The sequence below is a fragment of the Carcharhinus amblyrhynchos genome, chromosome 33, assembly GCF_965287045.1.
Source record: "Carcharhinus amblyrhynchos chromosome 33, sCarAmb.v2.hapA, whole genome shotgun sequence".
NCBI classification, from domain to species: Eukaryota; Metazoa; Chordata; class Chondrichthyes; order Carcharhiniformes; family Carcharhinidae; genus Carcharhinus; species Carcharhinus amblyrhynchos.
In genome coordinates this window covers 1557827-1585197 of record NC_137356.1, presented here as the reverse complement: position 1 = coordinate 1585197, position 27371 = coordinate 1557827, and the positions used below count along the sequence as shown (strand labels likewise).

The following is a 27371-nucleotide window of genomic DNA, read 5'->3' as shown; positions in this document are numbered from 1 at the left end:
CTGCGGGAAACAACCAGGAATTTCAGTTTGAGCACAGCCCAATCTCAGGAACACTGTACAATGGAACTATGTTACTGCTGCTGAGTGAACCCCGATGACTAGCTAAGGATCGATTTCATTTTAAAATGCCATTTACGCCTTTATCTGTGAAGTCACCCATGCAGTTCATATCACAGGTCAGCAGGGCACTTTCAGCACAATTGACCTCTGCATTTGGGCCAGTTTCCAGGTACAAACTGGTCCCCCAGTGTGTACACTCCGGCTCTGCCAGGTACAGCCCAGGAGAAATAGAATTAAACTGAAGTAAATTATAAATAGAACATGGAGTAACAAGTACATCTTTCCTGAACAGTGTGATCAACTTGCAGCACTGTAACTGCTTTCTGTCATTGTAAGGGCTGGAAGCTAAGAGAGCCAGCAAAGGGGGATAGTTGTAATGTACATGCACTTCCTTACAATGTGACATAAATAAAATGCATCTCCCCTGTAATTTCAGGAATGTTTGGAACAAAGACTTTAGAGGGAGGGAACGCTCGCTATATCCTAAACATTGCATAAGTCTGTCTGCAAGAGATTGCATCATTTCGGTCTGGCCACAGAGCTTGGAATCAAAAGGAAATTGTTTCAATCAAAACTCCAGAGTATCCTGAGGCATCTCATACCAGCAAGCAACAGGGTCGCTCAGCAACCTATCAAAAAAAAAAGGACGTTTCAGATGGACAAAACCCAACAAATTAATCTGAGGCATCTCATACCAGCAAAAGGGTGTTTTTTCTTTTAGATTCCACATTTGTGCCCACCTGAAGATGTTGAGATACAGGGGTCACTTAACCCTAACCCATTATTCATGTCGGAGTCAGTGTACTGTTGGACATAGCCAGAGTCAAGTCCATTCGTGCTGCAGGATTCTCTCAACAGCCAACACAAGCGTGACACCTGACCTTTCTCTCCAGTTCAGAGAGCCCCTGCTGTGGCACAGATCAGGAAGAGAACCTCGGACTTCTGTACAGATGCCATTAATCTATCACTCAAACACTGTACCTCAATGAAAGTATCGACATTGTCCATCAGTGCCTGGGCCCTGCCGATGATGAACTGATTCACACAAGCGATTGCATGGGACCTGAGAAGCAGAGAGATGGATACACAGGTGAATTGTGACCTCTGTTGCTCTAGGACAAATATCCCTTTCATATAATTGAGCGACAGCATTTAACAAATTCTTACCTGATTTTTGGGCTACAGTGTTTGAAAAACTGCAGGAACTTGGGAATCATGATGTTGAGGGGTCTATTCAGAGCATCGCTATCCAACATCTCCGAAGAATCCTCACAAATCTTCTGCAAAGCTCCAAAGGCTCCTTCACAGGTGTTGTAATCCTCAGAGTTAAGCAGGTTACAGAGTTGAGGCAGGAGTTCTGGCCAAGCCTGTAGCTCTCCCTTTGATGCAATGGTTGTGATCAAAATACCTGCACAAACCAGACTACAAGGTCAGACAAATGCCTGCATTTCAATGGGTCAATGCTTCTGACTGTGGCCACAACAGTGCACACATTCCAGAAAAGGAACACACCACACACTAAAGAATACATTACTGTTGATCCAAACTTCCAGGGATTGCTAACCATGGCATTCTTCTACCCCACCAGCTTATCACAGCATTCAAACCCATAACACAATCCCAGCTCAAAGACAGGCACTTCTAAAGGCCCCCAACAATTGACACAGAACTAAAAGAAATATACTTGAAATGGGCAAAGTTGCCAACAATTCAGTCAAGGTTTGTGATCAAGCAAAATCCAAATCAACTTCTTCAAAGTGTTTGCCTCAAAACAAACATGCAATGATCGAACCACTAAGCAGATGTACACAAACAAGCGCCAGGGACTCCGGTTCGATTCTCGGCTTGGGTCACCGTCTGGGTGGATTTTGCACATTCTCCCTGTGTCTGCGTACCAGAGTGTGGCGACTAGAATTTCACAGTAACTTCATTGCAGTGTCAATGTAAGTCTTACTTGTGACGAATAAAAACAAACTTTAAATCCTTTTCACAGTTGGCATCTGCTGGGATTCCCATCAAGACTCTGAACGTCCACTAAAAATTATAGCCCAAGTTTAAAAGTGAGGAAGACATGGGGTTTTCTGTAATTGGCCAAGTGCAGTATTATACTGTTAGTAAAGTCTTCCCCAGGCAGAATTAGAACACACTAATCTTGAAACCACTTAGTGAACTTCAGAACTGAAACTGAGCTTTAAAGCACAATCCCAGTTAATCTGGGCTACGGAGAAGCTGACCATATAACTGAGGATGCTGTATTTACATTCAGAGGATTCACACTGTTGGTCAACAATTCACCACAGGAAGTGCAGTGCAAGAGTACAAGAATAAGGAACTGTACTGATAGCTACCTCAACTGTTAAAATAGTCATACACACGCTCATTGGTTAGGAGTCGATTTAACCAAGTTAGCAACAAGGTAGAATTTGACTTTGTTACTCCTGTTATGAAGTTGCAGATAAAAGGTTAAAAATGTGATGTTTGATAAATGTAAATATCGAAAAGAAATGCTGAAATAAAAAGAGATCATATAGCATTGCCTCTTTAAAAAGCATGTGTTTTTGTGCTTGGAGCTTTAAATTGAAGACAGCTGGCTGCAGAAGCCAATTTTACAACATTGTGTCAAAAGTTTCACAGCCAAAGCTCCAGGATAACAAAACAGGCTTTTGAATTGGACCAATGAGTTTAAAGCAAGCACTCAAAGACACAGAGCCAATTGAATTCAGATGAGTGTCAAGTCACTCAAATTGCAGGAATACCGTGAGGTAATTTTAGGCATTTAAACCCAGACAAGGGGAAACAGCAGAGTACTCTTGCCGCCTCTTCAAATCAGGAGGCCGAAAAGAGGCAAGTCTCTCATATAGAGTCCTGCAGTTTAATGTATGTCCTCATGAAACTTACCATCTACAGTAGGAAAATACATCAAAGCAGACATGTCAGACCTGAACAGCAAAAACCTTCAGACATCTAACAAGTGCCTGATTGTAGATATATCCTTTTGAAAGTGGTTGGAATTGTTTCATTCATGAGTTTTGTATCATCTGGACAGCATTTTATTAGGGAGTTTGTTAATTGTTTTAATAAGGTTGCCACCAGTTTTAAAATAAAGACCTATTAATTGTTCATGATACAGTGTCCGATCCTGCTTTAATTTACCTAAACTAATAACTTCCTACTCCCTCACTTAACATTACGTGGCAAGGCATATCCCTTTGGGTAGTTCCAAAAATCGCACAAAGGGAAACATCACCTCTGCATTGTAACACCCCTACAGAGGAAAGTTATAAACTCAGTCCCCATTACATATATCCAGCATACCCATCTGAACACAACTGATCATTTAACTTTTGACAAACCTGATGACAATAATATCATAAGACAATAAGAAATAGGAATAGGCCATTCAGCCCCTCAAGTCTATTCTGCTATTCGATAGGATCATAGAGGTCATAAAGAATTACAGCATGGAAGCAGGCCCTTCGGCCCAACTTGCCCATGCTACCCTGACTTTTCATGGCTGATTGGGCATTCCTCACTAGCCTTTTGTAATTCATGCACAAGGGCACCCAGATGCCTCGGCACCTCAGAATTTTTCAATCTCTCACCATTTAAACTATAAGCATCTTTCTAGTTCTCCCTGTCAAAATGAACAATTTCACATTTGTCCACATTATCCTTCATTGGCCAGATTTCCAAACCACCCCCCTCTCCCCCGACTCACTTCCCCTATGTATGTCCCTTTGTTGACTGATCCCTGTGACAAACCACTTGTCACTTCCTGCTAACTATGTTTCCTGTTAGCTAGCCAATCTTCTATCCAGTTATGTTTCCCCCTGCACAGCTCTCTGTGCCAAGGAGTTCCAAAGACTCTCAATCCTCAGAAAAAAATCCTCCGTCTTAAATTGGCACCCCTTTATTCTGAGGCTCTGCCCTCTGGTTCTGGACTCTCCCACAAGGGAAAACATCCTCTCAGCATTTACCATCAAGCCCCTTAAGGATCCTATATGTTTCAGTGATATCACCTCTCATCCTTCTAAATTCCAATGAATAGAATCCCAACCTGTTTAGCCTTTCCCCATTAGACAATCCCTCCATACCAGAGATCATTACAGTGAACCTTCTCTGAACCATCTGTAATGAAATAATATCTTTCCTTAAATAAAGGGATCAAACCTGCTCACAGTGCTCCAGATGTGGTCTCACTTGTACCTTGTACAGTTGCAGCAAGACTTCCCTACTCTTACGCTCCAACCCCCTTGAAATAACGGCCAACATTCTATTGGCCTTCCCAATTATCTGCTGTATCTATGTGCTAGCTTTCTGTGTTTCGTGCACAAGTTCTTTTGTGTTGCAGTTTTTCTCCATTTAAATATGATTCTGTTCTTTTGGTTTCCTATTCAAAAAAGAACAGAGCATTACTTTTAATAAGACTTCACTAATTATATAGTGCAATCTAAATGAAAGTTGTAGATGTCAACACTGCAGTCAATTTGTAATAGGAATTGGGATTTATTAGATCTAACAGGAGGAAAAACAAATCATGGTATTAGTAATTTATTAAGAGAATTAATTACTTCTTGCTTGCAGATAAAATTTAGACAAATAAATTAGAAGCATGAGCAGGCCACTCGACCCCTCAAGCCTGCTCCACCCATCAGTAAGTTCATAGCTGATCCCTCATAACCTTTCACCCTATTCACCTCTACCTTAAAAATATTCTCCAGTGTTCCAGAGACTCATGACTCTCACAGAAAGAATTTCTCTACATCTGTCTTAAGTGAGTGACCTCTTATAGAACATAGAACACTACAGCACAAACAAGCCCTTCGGCCCACGAGTTGCGCCGATCACATCAACACCTACCAATCTATAGACCTATCTATAACCCCCAATCCCATAAAACCCCATATACTCATCCAGAAGTCTTTTAAAGGACCCCGGCGAGTTCGCCTCCACCACCACTGACGGCAGCCGATTCCATTCACTCACCACCCTCTGAGTGAAAAACTTACCCCTAACATCACTTCTGTATTTCCTCCCCGCACCTTAAATCTGTGTCCTCTCGTAGCGACCATTTCAACCCGGGGAAATAGCCTCTGAGAATCCACCCTATCTATTCCTCTCAACATTTTATAAACTTCTATCAGGTCGCCTCTCAACCTTCGTCTCTCCAGGGAAAAGAGACCCAGCTCCCTCAACCTAACTTCATAAGGCATGCCTCCCAGTCCAGGCAACATCCTTGTAAATCTCCTCTGTACCCTTTCAATAGCTTCTATGTCTTTCCTATAGTGAGGCGACCAGAACTGTGCACAGTACTCCAAGTGAGACCTGACTAGGGTCTTATAAAGTTGCAGCATTACCTCCCGACTCCTAAACTCAATCCCTCGATTAATGAAGGCCAGTGCACCATACGCCTTCTTGACCACCTCTTCCACCTGCGAGGCCGATTTAAGAGTCCTGTGGACCCGGACCCCAAGATCCTTCTGCTCTTCAACACTACTAAGACTCCTGCCCTTGATAGTGTACTCGTTCATCCCGTTGGTTCTGCCAAAATGGACGACTACGCATTTATCCGCGTTGAAGTCCATCTGCCACTTCTCCGCCCAGTCCTGTATCCTATTTATGTCCTGCTGCAACTTTTGACATCATTATTTTTAGACAGTGATCCCTGGTTCTAAATTCTCTGACAAGAGGAAACATCCACCCCTTCAGAACCTCTCTGGATCAAATTAAACTCTACTGGATACAAACCTAACCTTTCCAAAATGTTCCTCATAAGACAACACACCCATTCCTGGTATTTGTCTAGCAAACCTCCTCTGACCTGCTTCTAACTCATTTACAATCTTCCATTCAATAAAAAGTCCAATGCTGTACAGAGTACTCCTGATGTGGCCTCATCAACACCCTACATAACTGAAGTATAGCTTCTCTACTTTTCTAATCAATTCTCCTCACAATAAACAATTCTACTATCTTGCCTAATTACTCGCTGTACCTATATATTAGCCTTTTGTAATTCATGCACTAGGCCACCCAGATCACTCTGCACCTCAGATCTTTGCAATCTTGCGCCATTTAAACTATAAACATTCTGTCAAAATGGGTAATTCACATTATCCTTCATTTGCCAGATTTCGCACCCACCCCAACTCACTTAATCTACGCATGTCCCTTTGTTGACTGATCCCTGTGGCAAACCATTTCTCACATCCTGCTAACTATGTTTCCTGTTAGCTAGCCAATCTTCTATCCTCATCATGTTACCTCCTGCACCATGAGCTTCTATTTTCCTCAAAAATCTATGATGAGGTACCTGATTAAATGCCACCTGGAAATCCAAGTACAGTACACCTACTGGTTCTCCATCTCCACAGCATCTGATTCCTTCAAAGAACTTCAATCAATAAATTCATTAGACATGATTTCACAAAACCATGTTGACTCTGTTTTTATTACCTTGTCTTTTTCCAAGTATCTTGCTATTATCTCTTTAACAATAGCTTCTAATATTTTCCCTCCGAAAGATATTAGATTAACTGGCCTGTAGTTTCCTGCTATAGAACTGTGGCCTGAAGGATGTTTTAAAGTCTGAATTAGATGTTATAAAGCTGCCACAGCTCCTTACTTTTGACTCAAAAGCTGCTAAATGTTTGTAACATACAATATGAATCACATTGCAGACTGGATAAGCTTTGTATTAATTACACAGAAAATAATACAATATCAGACTCTTCATTTCACTTTCATTCTGAGTGCACCTTAACAAGGAAAAAGTTATTCTGTCAGGAATAAATGAAGGAGTTATAATTAGGTTTGAAACTGACACTAAAATAAATAATGGTTACTGCCAAAAACCACTGCCTGCTTTAAAGATGGCTGTTTGAAGTGATAGGGTCTGCATGAATACCAGATAGGCAGATATGCCACAGGTTACAAATACCAGAGAGCTTTAGGGTTTAAAGAAGATTTGTAACAGCTTTGTGATTAAACAAACTGCTGGACAGGTGTCTGGAGACAATTATTGTCTATTCCAGATCAGCCACCAGATATCACTGGTGGGAATGCTTTATAGTGAATGAGTCATTGAGCACAGAAAGGCCATTTGGCCCATCAAGCCTGCACTGGCAATATCTATACTAAAGTCATACTAATCCCATTTTCCTTCATTTGGCCCACATCCTTGAATGTTATATTTCAAATACTCATCCAAATACTTTTTTGTTTAAAAAGGCTTAAGGTTTTCAGCCTCCATTATCTCCCCTGTTAGTGCATTCCAGATTCCCACCACACTCAGTGAACCTTTTCTCAAATCCCCTCTGAACCTCCTGCCCCTTACCCCTTGTGACTAACTTCTGAACCCAGGGGAACAGCTGCTCCCTACTCACCCTGTCCATATCCCTTAATCTTACACATCTCAATTACGTCCTCCCTCAGCCTTGTCTGCTCTAAAGAAAACAATCCAAGCCCATCTAGTCTCTCCTTTTAGCTCAAAACCTTCATTCCAGGCATCCCATCACAGCAAAGTCTCGAGTCTAAATTGCAAACTGAATTTTGAAGAACGGTCATAATCCTCAAATTCAAATGGTCTAACAAAAGAAACATTTCACCCTGTCAACACAATGCCTAGATAAAAGAGCCTTTAATAAAGATCACTATACAAGCAGTGTTTGATATGACCAATGATTCAGACCATCACACTTCAATTGGAATAGCAGGAACCAGACTGAACAAGAGGAAAAGCCAGGCATACATACACACCACACACAACACGCTGTGGCATTAGCTTTAAACATATTCATTCATACAGATTCATTGAAAACTCTGCTTACAAACAAGTAGAACACTAGAGCAGGTATCATTAACATTAGGGATTTTCTCATTCTGGAGGGAGGTTAAGCAAGGAATTGAGAGAAAAGTAGTAGTTGAATATCAGAGATCACAACACAGCTATTCTGAGCAACCCGTTTCATTGAGTTACCTATGGTTGCTCTAATGAGTGGAGAGGCATCGCCAATGTTATTTAAACATTCTTGTTTGATGAAGTCAGCAACTCCCTGTGGGAAACTCTGGTAATGAGCCTTGACATTGTTCTTGAGAATGAGACCACTCAGGGACCGGGTTGGTTCATCTGAAAAAAAAGACAAATGATGGAACATTACACACACTAGAATGGTTCCAAATACCACAACACTCACTGCAGAGCTTTTCTGCTTATCAAAAACAGCACTAACACATTACATAGGATGGGGGAACAGTGATTAACATGGCTACCTCACAATGCCAGGAACCCAGGTTCAATTCCAGTCTTGGGTCACTGTCTGTGTGGAGTTTGCATGTTCTCCCCAAGATTGCATGGGTTTCCTCCGGTGCTCCAAAGATGTGCGGGTTTAGTTGATTGGCCATGCATGTTAGGTGGATTAGCAGGGTGAATACATGAGATTACGGGAATAGGGCCTGGGTGGGATTGTCAGTGCAGGCTCGATGGACTGAATGGCCTCTTCCTGCACTGTTGCGATTCTATGATAGGATATGCAGTATAAACAGGCCATTCTGCCCAAATGGTCCATCCTTGCATTTTGGCTCCACTTGAGCCTTTCAAAAACAGGTTACATACAGGGAAGAAACACATCTCACCTCATAACGCAAGGCAGCAACAACCCAGTGTCCTGTTGGAGACTTGGCTACATCTCCTGTGGATGAAGCCATGTCCAGCCGAGCAACGAATTAAGTGGAAACATGCAAGCCTTTCTAATGAAATAGATAAGTTAATAAACAAGCACCTTCAGATTTCAGTCTGGTCAGAACAAAGATCAGGTAGTTGTTGAAGTCTGGATACTGGTTCAGCTGCTCCAATTTCTGAGAAGTGAAGCTGAGGATAATAATGCAGTACAGTACAGAAATCCTATTGCTCACCCGCACATGGTATATGCTGCACAAAACCGATGTGAACCACATCCCAGAGTGCTGAAAGAGATAGCTACAAAGAATGTGGATACACTGGTAGTAATAGATGGGGAACACAGTCTCCACACACAACATGTTCACACAGATATTGGTGAGGATAAGTTCAGACCAAATAGTTTGATCACACCAAGAGCCAATGTGCACATTAAAGCAAAAATCAGGGGCTGGCAAAGATGCTGAACAGTCAGGCCAGTGCAGAGGTAAAGTAGTCCAAAGGTAGTCATCGAGGTTTACAGCATGGAAACAGGCCCTTCAGCCCAAACTGTACATGCCGCCCAGTCTTTAACCAATAAGCCAATCCCAATTGCCTGCATTTGGCCCATATCCCTCTATACACATGTAACTGTCTAAATGCTTTTTAAAACTAAATCACCTCTCCTACTACCTCTGGCAGCTTGTTTCAGACACTCACCACTCTGAGAAAAAATTGCCCTCTGGACCCTTTTGTATCTCTCCTCTCTCACCTTAAACCTACATCCTCTAGTTTTAGGCTCCCCTACCTTTGGTTGGCTATCTACCTTATGCCCTTCATCATTTTATAGATCAAGTCCATCCAGTCTCTCCTTATAACTCAAACCATCAAGTCCCAGTAGCATCCTAGTAAATTTTTCATGCGATATCTTTTCTATAATAGGGTGACCAGAACTGTACACACTGTGGCCTTACTAATGTCTTACACAACTTCAACAAGGTGTTGTAGATCTTTGAACAGGTAGGATACTTGTTGTACTGCGCGCTGTGTTGCTGTGTCTGGAGACTGAGAGTCTTTGAGCAGCTGAAGCACCTGTTGAAGACCCTGTTGATCAGGCTGCCACTCCATCATGAACACCAACCTGCAACAAAGGGAGAGCAAGCAATTGAGAGAGTCGCAAACCTGACTGAACCAAAATTATAGCCAGCAACCCCCCTCTAACAGCTTTACCCTTTCTGGGAGAAATAATCCTCCTTTACAAAAGGATGTCTCTCTATAGCAGGATTTGGAAGGTCTCAATTAAGAGCTCAGCCAATGTAGTTCTACAAATCCAGAAATCATTGAGGTAGTGGCACTGTGGTACTGCCACTGGACTAGTAATCCAGAGACCCAGGGTAATGCTCCAGGGACCCAGCTTTGAATATCACTATGGCAGATAGTGAAATTTGATTTCAATGAAAATCTGGAATTAAAAGTCGAATGGTGACTATGAAACCATTGCCAATTGTTGGTTCACTAATACCCTTTAGGGAAGGAAATCTGCCATCCTTACCCAGTCTGGCCTACATGTAACTCCAGAGCCACAGCAATGTGGTTGGTTCTTAAATGCCGTTAGGGATGGACAATAAATGCTGGCCCAGTCAGCGATGGCCACATCCCATACACAAATAAAACAAATCTAACCCATTAATCCTCAAAAAAAAGGCTCTCTCATCAATTTCAACTAATTGCCAGCAGAAACACAGGACACACTCCACAGCAAGCTCTGCCAGTTTCACTGAACTCACTGGAAAGAGTGTGTGAACACCAGATGTGGACAGCATCTGGATTCAGCTGAGGCTTCCTTACACACCGAAAATGCTGGTGGGGGGGGGGGGGGGGTGCGGTGTGCTTTCTAAATCAAGAATGTGCTCGACTGGAGCTGAAACACCCACCCAACAGTCAGTCAAACTGTAGCACACTGCTCAGTGACTGCAGTTAGTATATTACAACACATCCTGGCAGGAGATGGTCACAAAGGCAGCAGCCAAACTCAGATCTGAACTCCAACTGTTTTTATACAAGGGAGTGGGCGTTTATATCATGTGATGTAATTCCATTATTCCACTAACACACTGGTGCCAAGTCCTTGTAAAACCACACAAAGAACAGGCCAGAGGCCACCCAGGGTTCATCAGCACTCTCGCAAATTGCAAATAAGTGAATAATTTCCACAACCAGTCAAAAATCACACAATTATTAAAGAGATGATTTTCTAACTTTTACACAGAGTAAAAAGTTACTTGGATAGTAAGCTGGTGTGGACAGTTTCTGCTGGGCTGTTCAGAAACAGGATTGTGCAAACATTTGTAACTGGAACTGCAAACTCAACTGTTATCAATCTCTCAGTAGTGCAGAGATATCCAGTGGGTATCCCACAATCAGACCCAGTCTCAGCTCAGCCCCAGAGCAGATGGATGAGACTGATGGAGCATGAATCCTGGCCACAAGTGGTAAACTATCGTCATCCAGTCAGCTACAGATTCAGAACAGAAATCTCAGCTTTTGGGAGTTGCATCCAGATTCTCAAGGCTGACCCTGAACTGGATGTTGCACCCCCATTACCTCGCATGACACCAGGCTACAATACCTTCCCCACAGACAACAACCCCACGTAGACTCTTACCCACAGTCCCCCACTGCCCCTACCCTCCAGGTACCCGGATACACACCACACAGACCATCCTCCTAGATTAACAGCTACACTACTTCCACCCAGACTTCTGGCAAACTTCCCCACCCCTCCCCTCCTCCAAACCACTACCCCATTCACCCTCCTGTTCACTGCGAGAGAGAGGGAGGTAAAGATAGAGAGAATGCGAGAGAGAGGGAGGTAAAGATAGAGAGAATACGAGAGAGAGGGAGGTAAAGATAGAGAGAATGCGAGAGAGAGGGAGGTAAAGATAGAGAGAATGCTCCCCACCCCCCGAACCTGCCAGACTGCAGATCCGCCAGTCACACCCCCTGGTCCCACAGTTATGCCCCTCCATCAGATTGCACTGCCACATTCTGCCTACCCCCTTACTGTAGCCACCAGCCCCATTCCACCCCCCCCCCCCCCGCCAACACCCCCTGCCTCCACCACCTTTATTAGCTTTGGTCCCAATCGTTCCGTCCCAGCTACCCCGGCTCTGCCCAAACAACCTGGGCAGCAGCCCAGCCTTGGTCCCCTGCAGTGATCAATGCAACTCACAGCTCTGCAGTCTGGGGAAAATCAGGCCCACAGGAGGACTGTGAGGCCCACATGGGCCTATGTGCAAGAAAGCACAGCAAACCTCTCTTCCCCCCGCCCCCCAACAAACCAGTCCAGACCCTGTTCTCCACCCCTCCTCCCCCACCCCTGATCTCCAACTCCCTCCCCCTCACAGGCCACAACCAACCATCTCACATTGTTTATACTAGTCCCTATTGCCCCTCCCTCACGGTCTCAATTTTACCCTCGAAACTAGAAGCGGGAAGAGACCATTTGGCCTCTCGAACCTGTCCCGTCATTCATTTTGATAATGGCTGATCATAAAATTCAATATCCTGATTCCCCCTCCCCTCCATATCCCTTTAACTCCTTCTCACTCGCATTCATGCCATTCCCCCTCACCACACACTCTCTCTACCTTTACCCTTCCTCTCTCTCTCATATTCTCGCTATCTTTACCTCTCTCTCTCTGAGACTTTACCCCCCTCTCTCATATTCTCGTCCCTTTACCCCCTCTCTCATATTCTCTCCCTTTACCCCCCTCTCTCATATTCTCTCTATCTTTATCCCCCCACACATTCTCTGTATCCTTACCCCCCCTCTCTCTCACAAGTCTCTCTATCCTACCCCCCTCTCTCTCACTCTTTCACATTCTCTCTATCCTTACCCCCCTCTCTCTCACTCTCTCTTTCACATTCTCTCTATCCTTACCCCTCTCTCTCTCTCACTCTCTCTTTCACATTCTCTCTATCCTTACCTCTCCTCTCTCTCTCTCTCACACACACATTCTCTCTATCCTTACCCCCTCTCTCTCTCACTCTCTCTTTCCACAGTCTCTCTATCCTTACCCCTCACTCTCTCTTTCACATCTCTCTATCCTTACCCTCACTCTCTCTTTCACATTCTCTCTATCCTTACCCCTCACTCTCTCTTTCACATTCTCTCTATCCTTACCCCTCACCTCTCTCACATTCTCTATCCTTACCCCTCTCTCTCTTTCACATTCTCTCTATCCTTACCCCTCTCCTCTCTTTCACATTCTCTCTATCCTTACCCCTCTCTCTCTCTCTTTCACATTCTCTATCCTTACCCCCTCTCTCTTCACATTCTCTCTATCCTTACCCTCTCTCTCTCACATTCTCTATCCTTACCCCTCTCTCCTCTTCACATTCTCTCTATCCTTACCCGCTCTCTCTCTTTCACATTCTCTCTATCCTTACCCCTCTCTCTCTTTCACATTCTCTCTATCCTTAACCCCTCTCTCTCTCTTTCACATTCTCTCTATCCTTACCCCTCTCTCTCTCTTTCACATTCTCTCTATCCTTACCCCTCTCTCTCTCTTTCTCTCTCACTCTCTCTTTCACATTCTCTCCATCCTTTACCCTCTCTCTCACTCTCTCTTTCACATTCTCTCCATCCTTACCCCTCTCTCTCTCTCACTCTCTCTTTCCCATTCTCTCCATCCTTACCCCTCTCTCTCTCTCACTCTCTCTTTCACATTCTCTCCATCCTTACCCTCTCCTCTCTCTCTTTCACATCTCTCATCCTTACCCTCTCTCTCTTCACATTCTCTCCATCCTTACCCTCTCTCTCTTTCACATTCTCTCTATCCTTACCCCTCTCTCTCTCTCTCTTTCACATTCTCTCTATCCTTCCCCCTCTCTCTCTCTCTTTCACATTCTCTCTATCCTTACCCCTCTCTCTTTCACATTTTCTCTATCCTTACCCCCCTCTCTCTCTTTCACATTCTCTCTATCCTTACCCCTCTCTCTCTTTCACATTCTCTCTATCCTTACCCCTCTCTCTCACTCTCTCTTTCACATTCTCTCTATCCTTACCCCTCTCTCTCTCACTCTCTCTTTCACATTCTCTCTATCCTTACCCCCCTCTCTCTCTTTCACATTCTCTCTATCCTTACCCCTCTCTCTCTTTCACATTCTCTCTATCCTTACCCCTCTCTCTCTTTCACATTCTCTCCATCCTCTCTTTTACCTTCACTCTCTCCATATCCCTCTCTCTCTCTTTTACCTTACACTCTCCATATCCTCTCTCTATCTTTTACCTTCACTCTCTCCATATCCCTCTCTCTATCTTTACCTTCACAAAAAACAAAAAACTCCACAAACCCTCTCCTCACTCTCTCTTTCACATTCTCTCCTCCCTTACCCCCTCTCTCTCTCACATTCTCTCTCTCTTTCACATTCTCTCCATCCTTACCCTCTCTCTCTCTCTCCTTTCACATTCTCTCCATCCTTACCCCCTCTCTCTCTCTTTCACATTCTCTCCATCCTTACCCTCTCTCTCTCTCTCTCTTTCACATTCTCTCCATCCTTACCCCTCTCTCTCTCTCTCTTTCACATTCTCTCCATCCTTACCCCTCTCTCTCTCTCTTTCACATTCTCTCCATCCTTACCCTCTCTCTCTCTCTCTTTCACATTCTCTCCATCCTTACCCCTCTCTCTCTCTCTTTCACATTCTCTCCATCCTTACCCCTCTCTCTGCTCACTCTCTTTCACATTCTCTCCATCCTTACCCCCTCTCTCTCTCACTCTTTCACATTCTCTCCATCCTTACCCCTCTCTCTCTCTTTCACATTCTCTCCATCCTTACCCCTCTCTCTCTCTTTCACATTCTCTCCATCCTTACCCCTCTCTCTCTCTTTCACATTCTCTCCATCCTTACCCCTCTCTCTCTCTCTCTTTCACATTCTCTCCATCCTTACCCCTCTCTCTCTCTTCACATTCTCTCTATCCTTACCCCTCTCTCTCTCTCTCTTTCACATTCTCTCTATCCTTACCCCTCTCTCTCTCACTCTCTCTTTCACATTCTCTCTATCCTTACCCCTCTCTCTTTCACATTCTCTCTATCCTTACCCCTCTCTCTCTCACTCTCTTTCACATTCTCTCTATCTTTACCTCTCTATTTTTTTCTCTCTCTGTCTCGCGCCGCTCCCCCGGCCCCGGGTTTAAATTCCCTGCGGCCAATCACCGCTCGTGCTTGCCCCCACGTGACCGGAAGCAGCGCTATCCCGGCAGCCTCCGCGCACCGGACCGGCGTGCTCTGCGGCAGGCGCGGGGTTTCCCGGGCCGGCCCTTGCCCGCCGTCACCATGGAGATGGGGCCTGCTGGCCGGTGTGCAGCCTGGGCCTGAGTTAGGGAGAGAGTGAGTGAGTGAGTGAAGCGGCGGCAGCAGCAGCAGCAGGAGGAGCAGAGGCGGCAGGTAGGAGCAGAGAGGCAGAGTGAGGGCCCAGTGGCGGGGGGAGAGTGTCTGTAAGCACAACAGCCAGGGTGAGCCTCCCCACCCCAGCAAAGGAGGCTTCAAATAACCTCAGAGCAAAGCAGTGTGGCTGCTGGAAACCCCAGACAATAACACAGACTGCTGGATAACCTCAACATGTGTGGAGATCGACATTTCCAGCCTGTACCACTTCTCTAGAGAGTCTAATCCTCGTATATCTTATACTATGTACTTCTTACCACCAGCTATCAACACATTCTGCCCACCACCAACCTTCCGCCCTGTCGTACAATCCCTACAGGCCATTCAGCCCATCGTGTCTGCACTGATGACCCATGTCCTAACCCCATGTATTTACCTTAGCTCGTTCCCCTGATACTAAGGGGCATTTTAACCTGGTCAATCCACCTGACCTGCATATCTTTGGACTGTGGGAGGAAGCCCGAGCACCTGGAGGAAACCCACATGGGGAACAAAGAAAATTACAGCTCAGGAACAGGCCTTTGAAAATGTGCAACCTCAATGCAGAGAGTGACCCAGGCCAGAATTGAACCTGGGTCCCTGGCCCTGTGAGGTAGGGATGCTAATCACCATGCCACTGTCATGTAAGTCATGGGACTGGATGTTGTAGACCAGCCAGCAAAAAAGCTGAGATGGTACTTCCTGGGAGCCAGAATTGAACTGATACCCATTAGTGAAATCACTCAGCACTGATTTAAGAATCAATGACAAAATAAACTAAACCACAAAGTTGTTGCAGCACAGAAGGAGGACATTGGATCGTCGAATCTGCACCATCTCTCCGAATGGGTTTAAGCCTAAACCTTAGTGCCGTTCTCCCAGCTTCTCCGCTGACCTTGCACGTTCAGTCTTTCCAGACAGCAGTCTAATTTCCTTTTGACTGCCTCGATTGAACGTGCCTCCACCACGTACTTGGGAAGTGTGTTCCAGATTCTAACCACTTGCTGTGCAAAAAAGGATTTTCTTCACGTTGTCTTTGTTTTTACTTTAAATCTGTGCTGTCTCAATTCTTTTATAAGTGAGGACAGTTTCTTCCTATCCACACTCCAGTCTCATGATTTTGAACACCTCGATCAAAAATCCTCTCAGCTTCTCTTCACTAAGGAAACAGTCACATCTTCAATTTATAAGAACATAAGAAATAGGAGCAGGAGTAGGCCATCTGGCCCTTCGAGCCGGCCCCGCCATTCAATAAGATCATGGCTGATCTGTCGTGGCTCAGTTCCACATTCCCGCCCTCTCCCCATAACCCTTAATCCCCTCTCTTATCAAAAACCCATCAACCCGCTTCTTAAAAATATTTTGCGAGGTAGCCTCCACCACTTCAACAGGCAGAGAATTCCAGAGATTCACCACCCTTTGAGTGAAGAAGTTCTTCCTCAACTCCGTTCTAAACCGCCCCCCCTTTATCTTGAGGCTGTGCCCCCTAGTCCTACTGTCCTTTCTGAGCGGGAAGAGTCTCTCCATCTCTATCCTATCCATCCCATTCATCATCTTATATGTCTCAATGAGATCTCCCCTCATTCTTCTAAACTCTAACGAGTACAAGCCTAATTTATTCAGCCTCTCCTCATAGCTCAACCCCCTCAACTCTGGCATCAGCCTAGTAAACCTCCTCTGCACTCCCTCCAAGGCCAAAAGATCCTTGCGTAAGTACGGCGCCCAAAACTGCACACACTACTCCAGCTGCGGCCTCACCAATGCCCTATATAGCCGCAGCAAGACCTCCCTACTTTTATATTCAATCCCCCTCGCTATGAAGGCCAGCATCCCATTCGCCTTCCTGACCACCTGCTGCACCTGCAAGCTGGGTTTTTGCGACTCATGCACAAGGACCCCGAGGTCCCTCTGCACCGTCACCTGCTGCAGTTTTTCTCCACGTAAGTAATAATCCTTCCTACCATTATTCCTACCAAAGTGGATCACCTCGCACTTGCCAACATTAAATTCCATTTGCCAGTTCCTGGCCCATTTGCCCAGCCTATCTAGATCCTTCTGCAGATTCTCCACACCCTCTGCACAATTTGCCTTTCCACCAATCTTGGTGTCATCAGCAAATTTCGACACCATACACTCGGTTCCCTCCTCCAGATCAACTATGTAAATGGTAAATAGCTGAGGCCCCAGCACCGATCCCTGAGGCACTCCACTAGTCACCAACCGCCAATCCGAATAGCACCCATTGACCCCCACTGTCTGCCTCAGTAACTCATATTCAGTAACTCATAGCCATAGAGATATCTGTGCTGGCCAAAGACAAATCACACAACTATTCTAATCCCATTTCCTGGCACTTAGCCTTCTGCACTTGCAATAATGCCACGGCATACATCTAATTAGAAACACAGAAACTAGTAGGAGTTGGCCATTTGGCCCTTTGAGCCTGCTCTACCATTCATTTTGATTATGGCTGATCATCAGATTCAATATCCTGATTCCCCCTGCCATCCCCAAGAGCTATATCTAATTTCTTCTTGAAATCAGACAATGTTTTGGCCTCAACTACTTTCTGTGGTAGTGAATTCCATTCAAACATCACCCCCGGGTGAAGAAATTTCTCCTCACCTCAGTTCTAAAAGGTTTACCCCTTATCCTTAAACTGTGACCTCTAGTTCTGGACTACCCCACCTGTTAGAATTTTATAAGTTTCTGTGAGATCCCCTCTCACTTTTCTAAACTCTAGTGAATAGAATCTTAACGGATTTAGTCTTTCCTCAAATAACAGATCTGCCATCCCAGGAATCAGCCTGGTAAACTTTTGCTGTACTCCCTCTATAGCAAGGACATCCTTCCTCAGATAAGGACAGCAAAACTGCACACAATACTCCAGGTGTGGTCTCACTAATGCCCTGTACAATTGCAACAAAACATCCCTATTCCTATACTCAAATCCTCTCGTTAAGAAGGCCAACATACCAACTGCCTTCTTTACTGCCTGCTGTACCTGTGCACTTACTTCCAGCAACTGATGCACGAGGACATCCGGGTCTTGTTGAGCATCTACCTCTCTCAATTTACACCCATTCAAGAAATAATCTGTCTTTGTAATATTGCCATCAAACTGGATAACCTCACATTTATCCACATTATACTGTATCAGCCATACAGATGCCCACACACTCAGCCTGTCCAAGTAGCATTGAAGCATCTCTGCACCCTCCTCACAGCTCACCCTCCCACCCAACTTTTATCATCTGCAAATTTGGAGATAATACATTAAGTTGCCTCTTCCAAATCATTAATATATAATATGAACAGTTGGGGCCTGAGCACAGATTCCTGCGAAACCCCTCTAGTCACTGACTGCCAATCAGAAAAAGACCCATTTATGTCAACTCTGCTTCCTATCTGCTAACTGCTTTCTATCCATCTTGAGACATTATCTGTAATCCCATGTGTCTGTTATGTAAGATCTTGTCAAAAGCGTTCTGAAAGTCTAAATATACCACATCCACTGGTTCACCTCTGAATTCTACTAGTACATCCTCAAAGAATTCCAATAGATCTGTCGAGCATGATTTCCCTTTTGTAAATCCATGCTGACTTTGTCTGATTATACCACTGCCTTCCAAGTTCTGAGTTATAAAATCCTTGATAATGGAGCAACTTCCCCACTACTGATTTTAGCCTCACTGGCCTATAGTTCCCTGTTTTCTCTCTACCTCCTTTTATGAATAGTAGGCTTACATTAGCTCCCCTCCAATCTGTAGCAATTATATTTCTTAAATGTTATGAGAGTCTCTACCTCCCCCACCATTTCAGGCAGTGAGTTCCAGATTTCCTCCATTCTGTGGGAGATGTTTTTCTTCATATCCTCTCTAAACCTCCTGTCCCTTACCTTAAATCTGTGCCCCTGAGTCATTGATCCCTCCACCAAGAGGAAAAGTTCCTTCCTGTCTTTTCTATGTCCCTCATAATTTTATACATCCTAATTATGTCCACTCGCAAGTCTTTTCTGCTCCAAGGAAAAGAAACCCAGTCTATCCAATATCTCTTCATAACTAAACCCTCTAGCAATATCCTGGTAATTCTCCCCTGCATCCTTTCCAGTGCCGTCACGACCCACCTATAATGTGCATTCCAGAAATGCACAATATTCTATCTATAGCTTAAGCAATGTTTTATATAATTCTAGCATAGCATCCTTGAAGTTTCTTATCCCAGGAACCATTCTTGTGAGTCTTTGCTGTACTGTCTCCAATGTCTTCACATTCTTCCTAAAGTGCAGGGCTCAGGACTAGATGCAGTACTCCAGCTGAGGCTGAACTCGTGACTTGATTAGTTCAATATGACTTCTTTTCTCTTGTATTCTATTTGACTCTACTAATAAAGTCTAGGATACGGTTTGCTTTATTAACTGTGCCCCTATCTGTCCTGCCACTTCAATGACTTGTGCTGATATACACCCAGGTCCCTCTGCTCCTCCACTTTCTTTACAATTGTACACATTATATTGCCTCTCCATGTTTTTCCTACCAAAGTGAATCATTTTATGTTTCTCCACATTGAACTTCACCTGCTACCTGTCTGCCCATTCCACTAATTTTTCCTTTTGAAATTCAGTACTGTCCTCACAGTTCATTGTGTTTCCAAGTTTCTTATCATTGGTAAACATTGAAATTGTACCATATTAGGTCATTAATATCACAGAATACTACATGCAGAAGAGGCCCTTCGGCCTATCAAGTCTGCACCGACGCATGAAAGGACCTGGCCTGCCTACCTAATCCCACTTGCACTCGGCCCATAGCCTTGACTGTTATGGTGTGCCAAGTACTCATCCAGGTACATTTAAAGGGTGTGAGTTATCCCATCTCCACCACCCTCCCAGGCAGTGCATTCCAAACCATCACCACCCTCTGAGTTTTTCCTCAAATCCCCCCAAAATCTCCCATCCCTCACTTTTAACTTGTGTCCCCTCGTAACTGACCCTTCAACTTAGTGGATTAACTGCTCCTTGGCCACTCTGTCCATGCCCCTAATAATCTTCAACACCTCAATCAGGTCGCCCCTCAGTCTTCTCTGCTCTAGAGAAAACTACCCAAGCCTATCTCTTTATAACTTAAATGCGCCATCCCAGGCAGCATCCCAGTGAATCTCCTCTGCACCTCCTCCAGTGTGTTCACGTCCTTCCTATAGTGTGGTGACCAGAACTGCACACAGTACTCCAGCTGTAGCCTCACCAAAGTTCTATACAACTCCATCTTACCACCTCTGCTTTTGTAATCTATACTCTGATTGATAAAGGCAAGTGTGCCATATGTCTTTTTCACCACGCTATTAACCTGCCTTTCCGCCTTTAGCAATCTGTGGACAAACTCACCAAGGTGTCTCTGTTCCACAGAACCTCCCAGTGTCAGACCTTTCATTGTATACTTCCTTGTCAAGTTACTCCTTCCAAAGTGCATCACCTCATACTTTACAGGATTAAATTCCATCTGCCACTCATCTACCCATTGACATTTCATCCATATCTCCCTATAACTCCAGATGCTCAACCTCACTGTTAACCACCCAGCTAATCTTTGTGTCATCAGCAAACTTACTGATCCTATCTGCCCCCCCGCCCCCCAATAGTCATCTACGTCATTTATATAAATGACAAACATTAGGGGGCTCAGCATGGATCCCTGTGGTATGCCGCTGGTCACTGGCCTCCGGTCATTAAAGCAGCTGTCTGTCACCACCCTCTGGTTCCTACCACTGAGTCAATTACGTATCCACCTTACCAGATCACCCTGTATCCCATGTGCACTAGCCTTCTGAATAAGTCTTCTGTGTGGAACTTTGTCGAAGGCTTTGCTGAAATCCATGGAAGCTCCATCAACCTCACTACCCTCATCCACACACTTCATCATGAGCTCAAAAAAATTGTTAGGCATGACTTCCCTCTAACAAAACTGTGCTGACTATCACTGATCAAACCTTGCTGCTCCAAATGGAGATTCTATCCTTCAGAACCTTCTCCAGTAGTTTCCCAACCACTGACGTGAGACTCACTGGTCTGTAGTTCCCTGGCTTGTCTTTACAACCTTTCTTGAATAGTGGGACCACATTAGCTGTTCTCCAAACCTCTGGCACCTCCCTGGAACACTCCCATGAACACTTCAGTGGTCATGGGCATTCAGCCTCTGACCTTCGGGTAAGCATTCTCCAAGGCGGCCTTCACGACACACGACAGCGCAGAGTTGCTGACCAGTTCCGCACACATGAGGATGGTCTCAACAGGGATCTTGGGTTCATGTCGCACTATCTGTAACCCCCGTGACTTGCCTGGGTTTGCAAAACCTCACTTACTGTACTGTCTGGAGACAATACACATCTCCTTAACCTGTGATCAGTGCTCCTTCCACTCACATTGTTAGCCACTTTAAGACTTGAACAGCAGGTTAGGTGTAAAGATTCGCATTCTAATCTGTGCTTTATATGCTCTGTCTGAGGCCAGAACTCTCCATTCACCTGACAAAGGGGCTAACCCGAAAGCTAGTGAGTTTACTATCAAATAAATTGGTTGGACTGAAACCTGGTGTTGTCAGACTTTTTACTGTGGTGACCTCCCTGGTGGCCAGGGAGGAATTAAAAATTTGGGTCAGAGTCCCTGCAATTTTCTTCCTTGCATCCCACAACAACCTGGGACACAATTCACCTGGAGCTGGAAATTTGTTCACTTTAAACCCACCAATATCTCCAATACTTTGTCACTTGCTTTGAGAATTTTCCCTCGCAGTCTCTCTCTCCGAGTTCCATAAGTACCTCCTCATTCTGATGTTATACACCAGGAAGACCGAGGATCCCAACATTGACCCTGGGAAACTTCACCACAAATCTTTCTCCAGGCTGAATATTATTCATTAACCACTTCTTTCTGTTTCCTGTCACTCAGCCAATTCTGTATCCAAGTTGCTACTGTCTCTTTTATTCCATGAGCTATAATTTTCCTCATAGGTCTGTTGTGTGGCACTGCATCAGATGTTTTTGGAAATCTATGTACACCACATCAACAGCATTGCCCTCATCAACCCTCTCTGTTAACCCTCAAAAAACTCTAGCAACTTAGGTAAGCATGATTTTCCCTTAAGAAATCCTTGCTGGCTCTCCGTAATTCATCTGTGTTTATTCCATATTGTCCCAAATGATTGTTTCTAGAAATTTCCTGACCACTGAAGTTAAGCTACTGGTTTGAAATTACTGGGTTTGCTTTTACCCCCTTTCTTTGAACAAGGCTGTGACATTTGAAATTCTTCAATCCTCTGGTACCACCCGAGTCCATGGAAAGACTGGAAAGTTCTGGCCACTGCATTCATCCTCTCATTTCCCTCAGTATTCTTGGATGCATCCCATCTGATCCTGATGGCTTATCAACTCCTCAGTTCTTTGATATCACCTCCTTATCAATCATTTCTTAAATCTTTCTGGGATATTAACTACCTCCTCCCTCATCGTGGCCTGGGGGATAGCTTCTTCCTTGATAAAGACACTCAAAGAATTAATTTAATACCTCAGCTATTCCCTCTGTCTTCACCTGTAAATCCCTTTTTTGGTCCCTAATCAGCCTTAATCCTCCTTTTACACCTTTTACTATTTATTTGCCTACAGAAGACTTTGGCATTCGCTTTTATGTCAGCTGTCAGATTCTTTTCATACTCTCTCTTTGCTTTTCTTATTTGCTTTTTTCACCTCCGCCCTGAACATCTATATTCAGCCTAGTTCTCAATTGTATTTTCCACCTGTATCCTGTCACAAGCGCACTTTTTCTTTTTCTTTATCTCTTGTCATCCAGAGAGCTCTGGATTGGTTTGTCCTACTTTTCTCATCTGAGGGAACACACCTTGACTGCCCCAAACTATCTTTTTTGAAGATGGCCCATTGTTTAGCCGCTGGTTTCTCAGCTAATTTTATTTGGCCCAGATCTGTTCCTGCCCTGTTGAAGTTGGCTTTTCCCAGTTCATTATTCTTACTCTGGATCGTTCCCTGTCCTCTCCATTGTCTGCCTAAAACTACAATGATCTCCAAAATATTCTACCAACGCTTGACCTACTTGGCTCACCTCATTCCCAAGAGCCAGGGCCAGGGGCTGGAAACATACAGCTGTAGAAACTTTTCCTGAACACAATGTAGCACCTCTTGTCCCTTACACTAATATTATCAGAGTCTATATTTGGGTAATTAAAGTGCCCTCCATTATAATTACATTGTGAATTTTGCACCTCTTTGTAATTTGCTTGCAGATTTGTCCCTCTACATCCTTGCCAGTGATTGGTGGCCTGTGGACTGCACCCAGCAATGCAACTGCACCTTTTTTTTTGTTCCTTAGCTCTAGCCAATTAAATTGTCTTCTTGATCATCTGAGCCATCCTCTTTGGCGGTGAATAGCAACATGAGGAAATATGTTTTATGCCGTAACTGGTTTGGAATGTGCTGCCTGAGAGCTTGGTGGAAGCAAAGTCAATCGATTTGGATAGTTTCCTGCAGAGAAAACAATTTGCAGGGGAGCGGGCCAGGTGAGTTGCCCTTGTAGAGAGCCAGCATGAAAATGAGGGACTGAATAGCTTCCTGTGCTGTAATCATTCAATGATTCTATTGCCTTGCTGCAGTCCAGTTCCAATTATCATTCCCAATGGAACCAATACAGCAAATGTTTGCATAATGCGGAATATGCAGGAAGGTGTTATGTAGGTAGAAATAGGCATTCTCCATGACAGTGCAGGAATGTGGTCAATTTTAACACCATGGTTGTGAACAACCTAGTCCAGCCTCAATCAGATGTCATGAAGAGGGATGGAGTTGGTGACAAGGGAATGGTATTTGTGACAGAAACCAAAGATAATTTCTGTTTTCCCCATATGTAGTTGGAGGATTTCTGCTCATCTGATATTGGATATCAGATCCACAGTCAGAGGCACAGGAGGAGGCAGAAAGTTGGGAGTGAGGTAGAACTGGTTATCAGCTTAGATGTGGTAACTCTGTCACTCTGTCTCATGGAGATATCTTACAATGACTGATATTGATCAGGAATGAAGTACAGTCTCTAGTCATTTAATATCTAGATAAGTAAAAGTGCATTAAGTTATCATAATATTCAGAGAAAAATGAATGACCCAAGGCGTCAGGGCCACCAGGGAACAAGCAACAACAAGTGTCTGGAAACACAAGGAGAAGAGCTTCATTTCAGCTGGCTGCTGAAGATTGTTATGGATGATTCCCACTGACCAGTCACACCAATGAACAAACGAAACAGAGCAATTAGAGTTAGTATCAAAAAACTTGTATTTCTAAAGCATCTGTTACAAGCATAGGAGATTCAAAATCTGTTTTACACTCACTGAGGTACTTCTGCAGTGTAATCAGCATTGTAAAGTAGGAAACATGGCAGTTAATTTGTAAATTGTAAATTGTAAGCAGTAAACTCCTACAAACAACAATGTGATCACAGCCAAGCATGCTGACTTTATGTTGGTTGAGGAATTAATATCGAACAGGACACTAGAGTGAACACTCCTGTCGTCTTCAAAATATCACCACAAGATCTTCTATGTCCATCTGAAAAGGCAGACAGTATCTCAGTTTACTTCTGTTCTGAAAGATGGTACCTCTGACGGTGATACTCTCCTTCAGTGCTGCACTGGAGTGTCTGACAGTGACACTGTCCCTCAGTGTTGCACTGGAGTGTCTGACAGTGACGCTGTCCCTCAGTACTGCACTGGAGTGTCTGACAGTGACGCTCTCCCTGAGTAATGCACTGGAGTGTCTGACAGTGGAGCTCTCCCTCAGTACTGCACTGGAGTGTCTGACGGTGACGCTCTCCCTGAGTAATGCACTGGAGTGTCTGACAGTGACGCTCTCCCTGAGTAATGCACTGGAGTGTCTGACAGTGACGCTCTCCCTGAGTACTGCACTGGAGTGTCTGACAGTGGAGCGCTCCCTCAGTACTGCACTGGAGTGTCTGACAGTGGAGCGCTCCCTCAGTACTGCACTGGAGTGTCTGACAGTGACGCTCTCCCTGAGTAATGCACTGGAGTGTCTGACAGTGACGCTCTCCCTGAGTACTGCACTGGAGTGTCTGACAGTGACGCTCTCCCTGAGTACTGCACTGGAGTGTCTGACAGTGGAGCGCTCCCTCAGTACTGCACTGGAGTGTCTGACAGTGGAGCGCTCCCTCAGTACTGCACTGGAGTGTCTGACAGTGGAGCGCTCCCTCAGTACTGCACTGGAGTGTCTGACAGTGACGCTCTCCCTGAGTAATGCACTGGAGTGTCTGACAGTGACGCTCTCCCTGAGTACTGCACTGGAGTGTCTGACAGTGGAGCGCTCCCTCAGTACTGCACTGGAGTGTCTGACAGTGGAGCGCTCCCTCAGTACTGCACTGGAGTGTCTGACAGTGACGCTCTCCCTGAGTAATGCACTGGAGTGTCTGACAGTGACGCTCTCCCTGAGTAATGCACTGGAGTGTCTGACAGTGACGCTCTCCCTCAATACTGCACTGGAGTGTCTGACAGTGGAGCTGCCCCTCAGTACTGCATTGGAGTGTCTGACAGTGGAGCCCTCCCTCAGTAATGCACTGGAATGTCAGTCTGGAATTTTCTGCTGTGTGTTTGTACCTGCATGTGGACAGCACTATTTGTGTTTTGGGTTGTGGGAACAGCACTGTACCCTTTGTACAGATGCTTTTGTGCGCGCTGACAATCTTTATTTGGACTGTGTGTGCATGCAGGCAGCCCGTGTGTGAACCATGCGAGTGAGCATGTAGCTGTGCAGCTAATCCATACAGATCCTGGTGGGGAAGAACTGCCTCTGGAAAACCTTCCTTTCTGCTATGGGATTTGACTCCAATGAAGCATTTTCAACAGCTTTTGGAAATCAATACTGAGCTGATGATAGATGTTTCAGATTCCACATTAACATTTTATTGTCAGAATACCCATTTAAAAAAATGACGACTTTACCATTTTCTAATTTGACTTCATAATATTCAATACCAAAGAGTTTATATTTGGAGACAGAAATGGTGATCTTCAGATAATCAGATGCATAGAGGTACTGTAAAGCTACCTGTCATGGGAAAATGGCAGTGAGACGGTGTCAGGAATGTTGGAGGACGACGGGCTCTCAGTCCTGAGAGGAGGTAGTTTGTTGATACCTTGCTTCTCAAAGATATGCAAGATGTGTGGTATGGAACAACATTAAAACATGTCCTTGAATGTAATAGATGAGTAAAACAAGGAGTTGGTGGCAGCATCAGGAAGTTCTGTATCACAGTAAAAAAACAAAGTCACAGTCAAAGAGTGAGGTACAAGTCCTGGAATTACAGAAGGAAACTTTGGAGAACATACATTTCCTTGGAACACCAAGGTTAACAAGCCCAATGGTTTCCCTTATTCTTCCTGCTCATCTTCTATGGTTAGATTTGCCAGACTTGTACTTTCAGGGGGCTGAGGTTGGCAGCAGCACAGGCCGCTCTATGTCGTGTATTGAGATTCTCTGATATCACACTCTCCCAAAGTTGAAACATCATCAGTAATATCCCCCTTTCCTAGCCAGTCGTCCCGGTTTTCTAACTGCCACTCATCATTGAGCAGTACTTCCTGTGATGGCATGAAGTGTTTCTCATAACCAGAGGTAATTAGTCGTGTGCTGCTAGATGCCTGATCCTCAGGCTTCTCATCCACACTGTTGGAGACCTCTTCAGGATTGTCCACACCTGGAGGTGGTTGTTTTGTCCAATACTGGTCTTCCGTGCTAGGTCCTGTGTCACTTGTCAGAGTGGAGTAGTCACTGTGTGATAATGGAACCTGCATGTTGTCGCTGTTTGTTACTGGAACCTTCACGTTGTCGCTGTTCGTTACTGGAACCTGCACTTTATCTTCATTTTCAATCTCTTCCACTTTAGGAGCATCTGGTTCCTCTATCATGCTTTGATAGTTTGGATCGTAGTGGTGCTGAAAATGAAAAGAGAAACAAGATCAGAACTCATAGTCAACAGCAGTTTCTCATGATTTTGTCATAAAATTTTGCACAAGTGCATTCATGACAATTCAAGTTTGCCATTATGCGAAGTGCGATATAGCTCAGTTTCTTTCAATGGGGCTCTTTATGGTGCCTCACTACCCTTAAAATTATGAATTAAATTTACAATTTACATTTCATCACAACATTCTCTGGTGTGAT

The 27371-nt window shown here is 44.6% G+C and overlaps 2 protein-coding genes and 1 long non-coding RNA gene across 4 annotated transcripts in view; 1 reads left to right on the top strand and 2 right to left on the bottom strand.

Moving 5' to 3' along the window:
* LOC145361053 (transportin-2) overlaps window positions 1-14938 on the bottom strand; it is a 50207-nt gene extending 35269 nt beyond the window's left edge. Inside the window, exons 1-6 of one of the 2 annotated variants that reach the window (XM_080216612.1) lie at window positions 14864-14938; window positions 9746-9857; window positions 8841-8916; window positions 8039-8188; window positions 1228-1468; window positions 1042-1123 (exon numbers count right to left, since the gene is read on the bottom strand). In XM_080216612.1, coding sequence (XP_080072738.1) covers window positions 1042-1123; window positions 1228-1468; window positions 8039-8188; window positions 8841-8916; window positions 9746-9847 — 651 coding nt within the window. In that variant the 5' untranslated portion in view covers window positions 9848-9857; window positions 14864-14938. Of the gene's footprint in view, window positions 1-1041; window positions 1124-1227; window positions 1469-8038; window positions 8189-8840; window positions 8917-9745; window positions 9858-11087; window positions 11310-14863 lie in introns of those variants that run through there. The other variant, XM_080216611.1, reaches the window with a different exon arrangement.
* Window positions 14939-14992: 54 nt separating this feature from the next.
* Window positions 14993-27355, top strand: LOC145361055 (uncharacterized). The gene is made up of 3 exons (XR_013889795.1): window positions 14993-15167; window positions 23521-23707; window positions 27094-27355. It is a non-coding gene; the product is annotated as an uncharacterized LOC145361055 (long non-coding RNA).
* LOC145361054 (interleukin-12 receptor subunit beta-2-like) overlaps window positions 26660-27371 on the bottom strand; it is a 53855-nt gene continuing 53143 nt past the window's right edge. Inside the window, exon 17 of the mRNA XM_080216614.1 lies at window positions 26660-27136. Coding sequence (XP_080072740.1) covers window positions 26663-27136 — 474 coding nt within the window. The 3' untranslated portion in view covers window positions 26660-26662. The remainder of the gene's footprint in view (window positions 27137-27371) is intronic.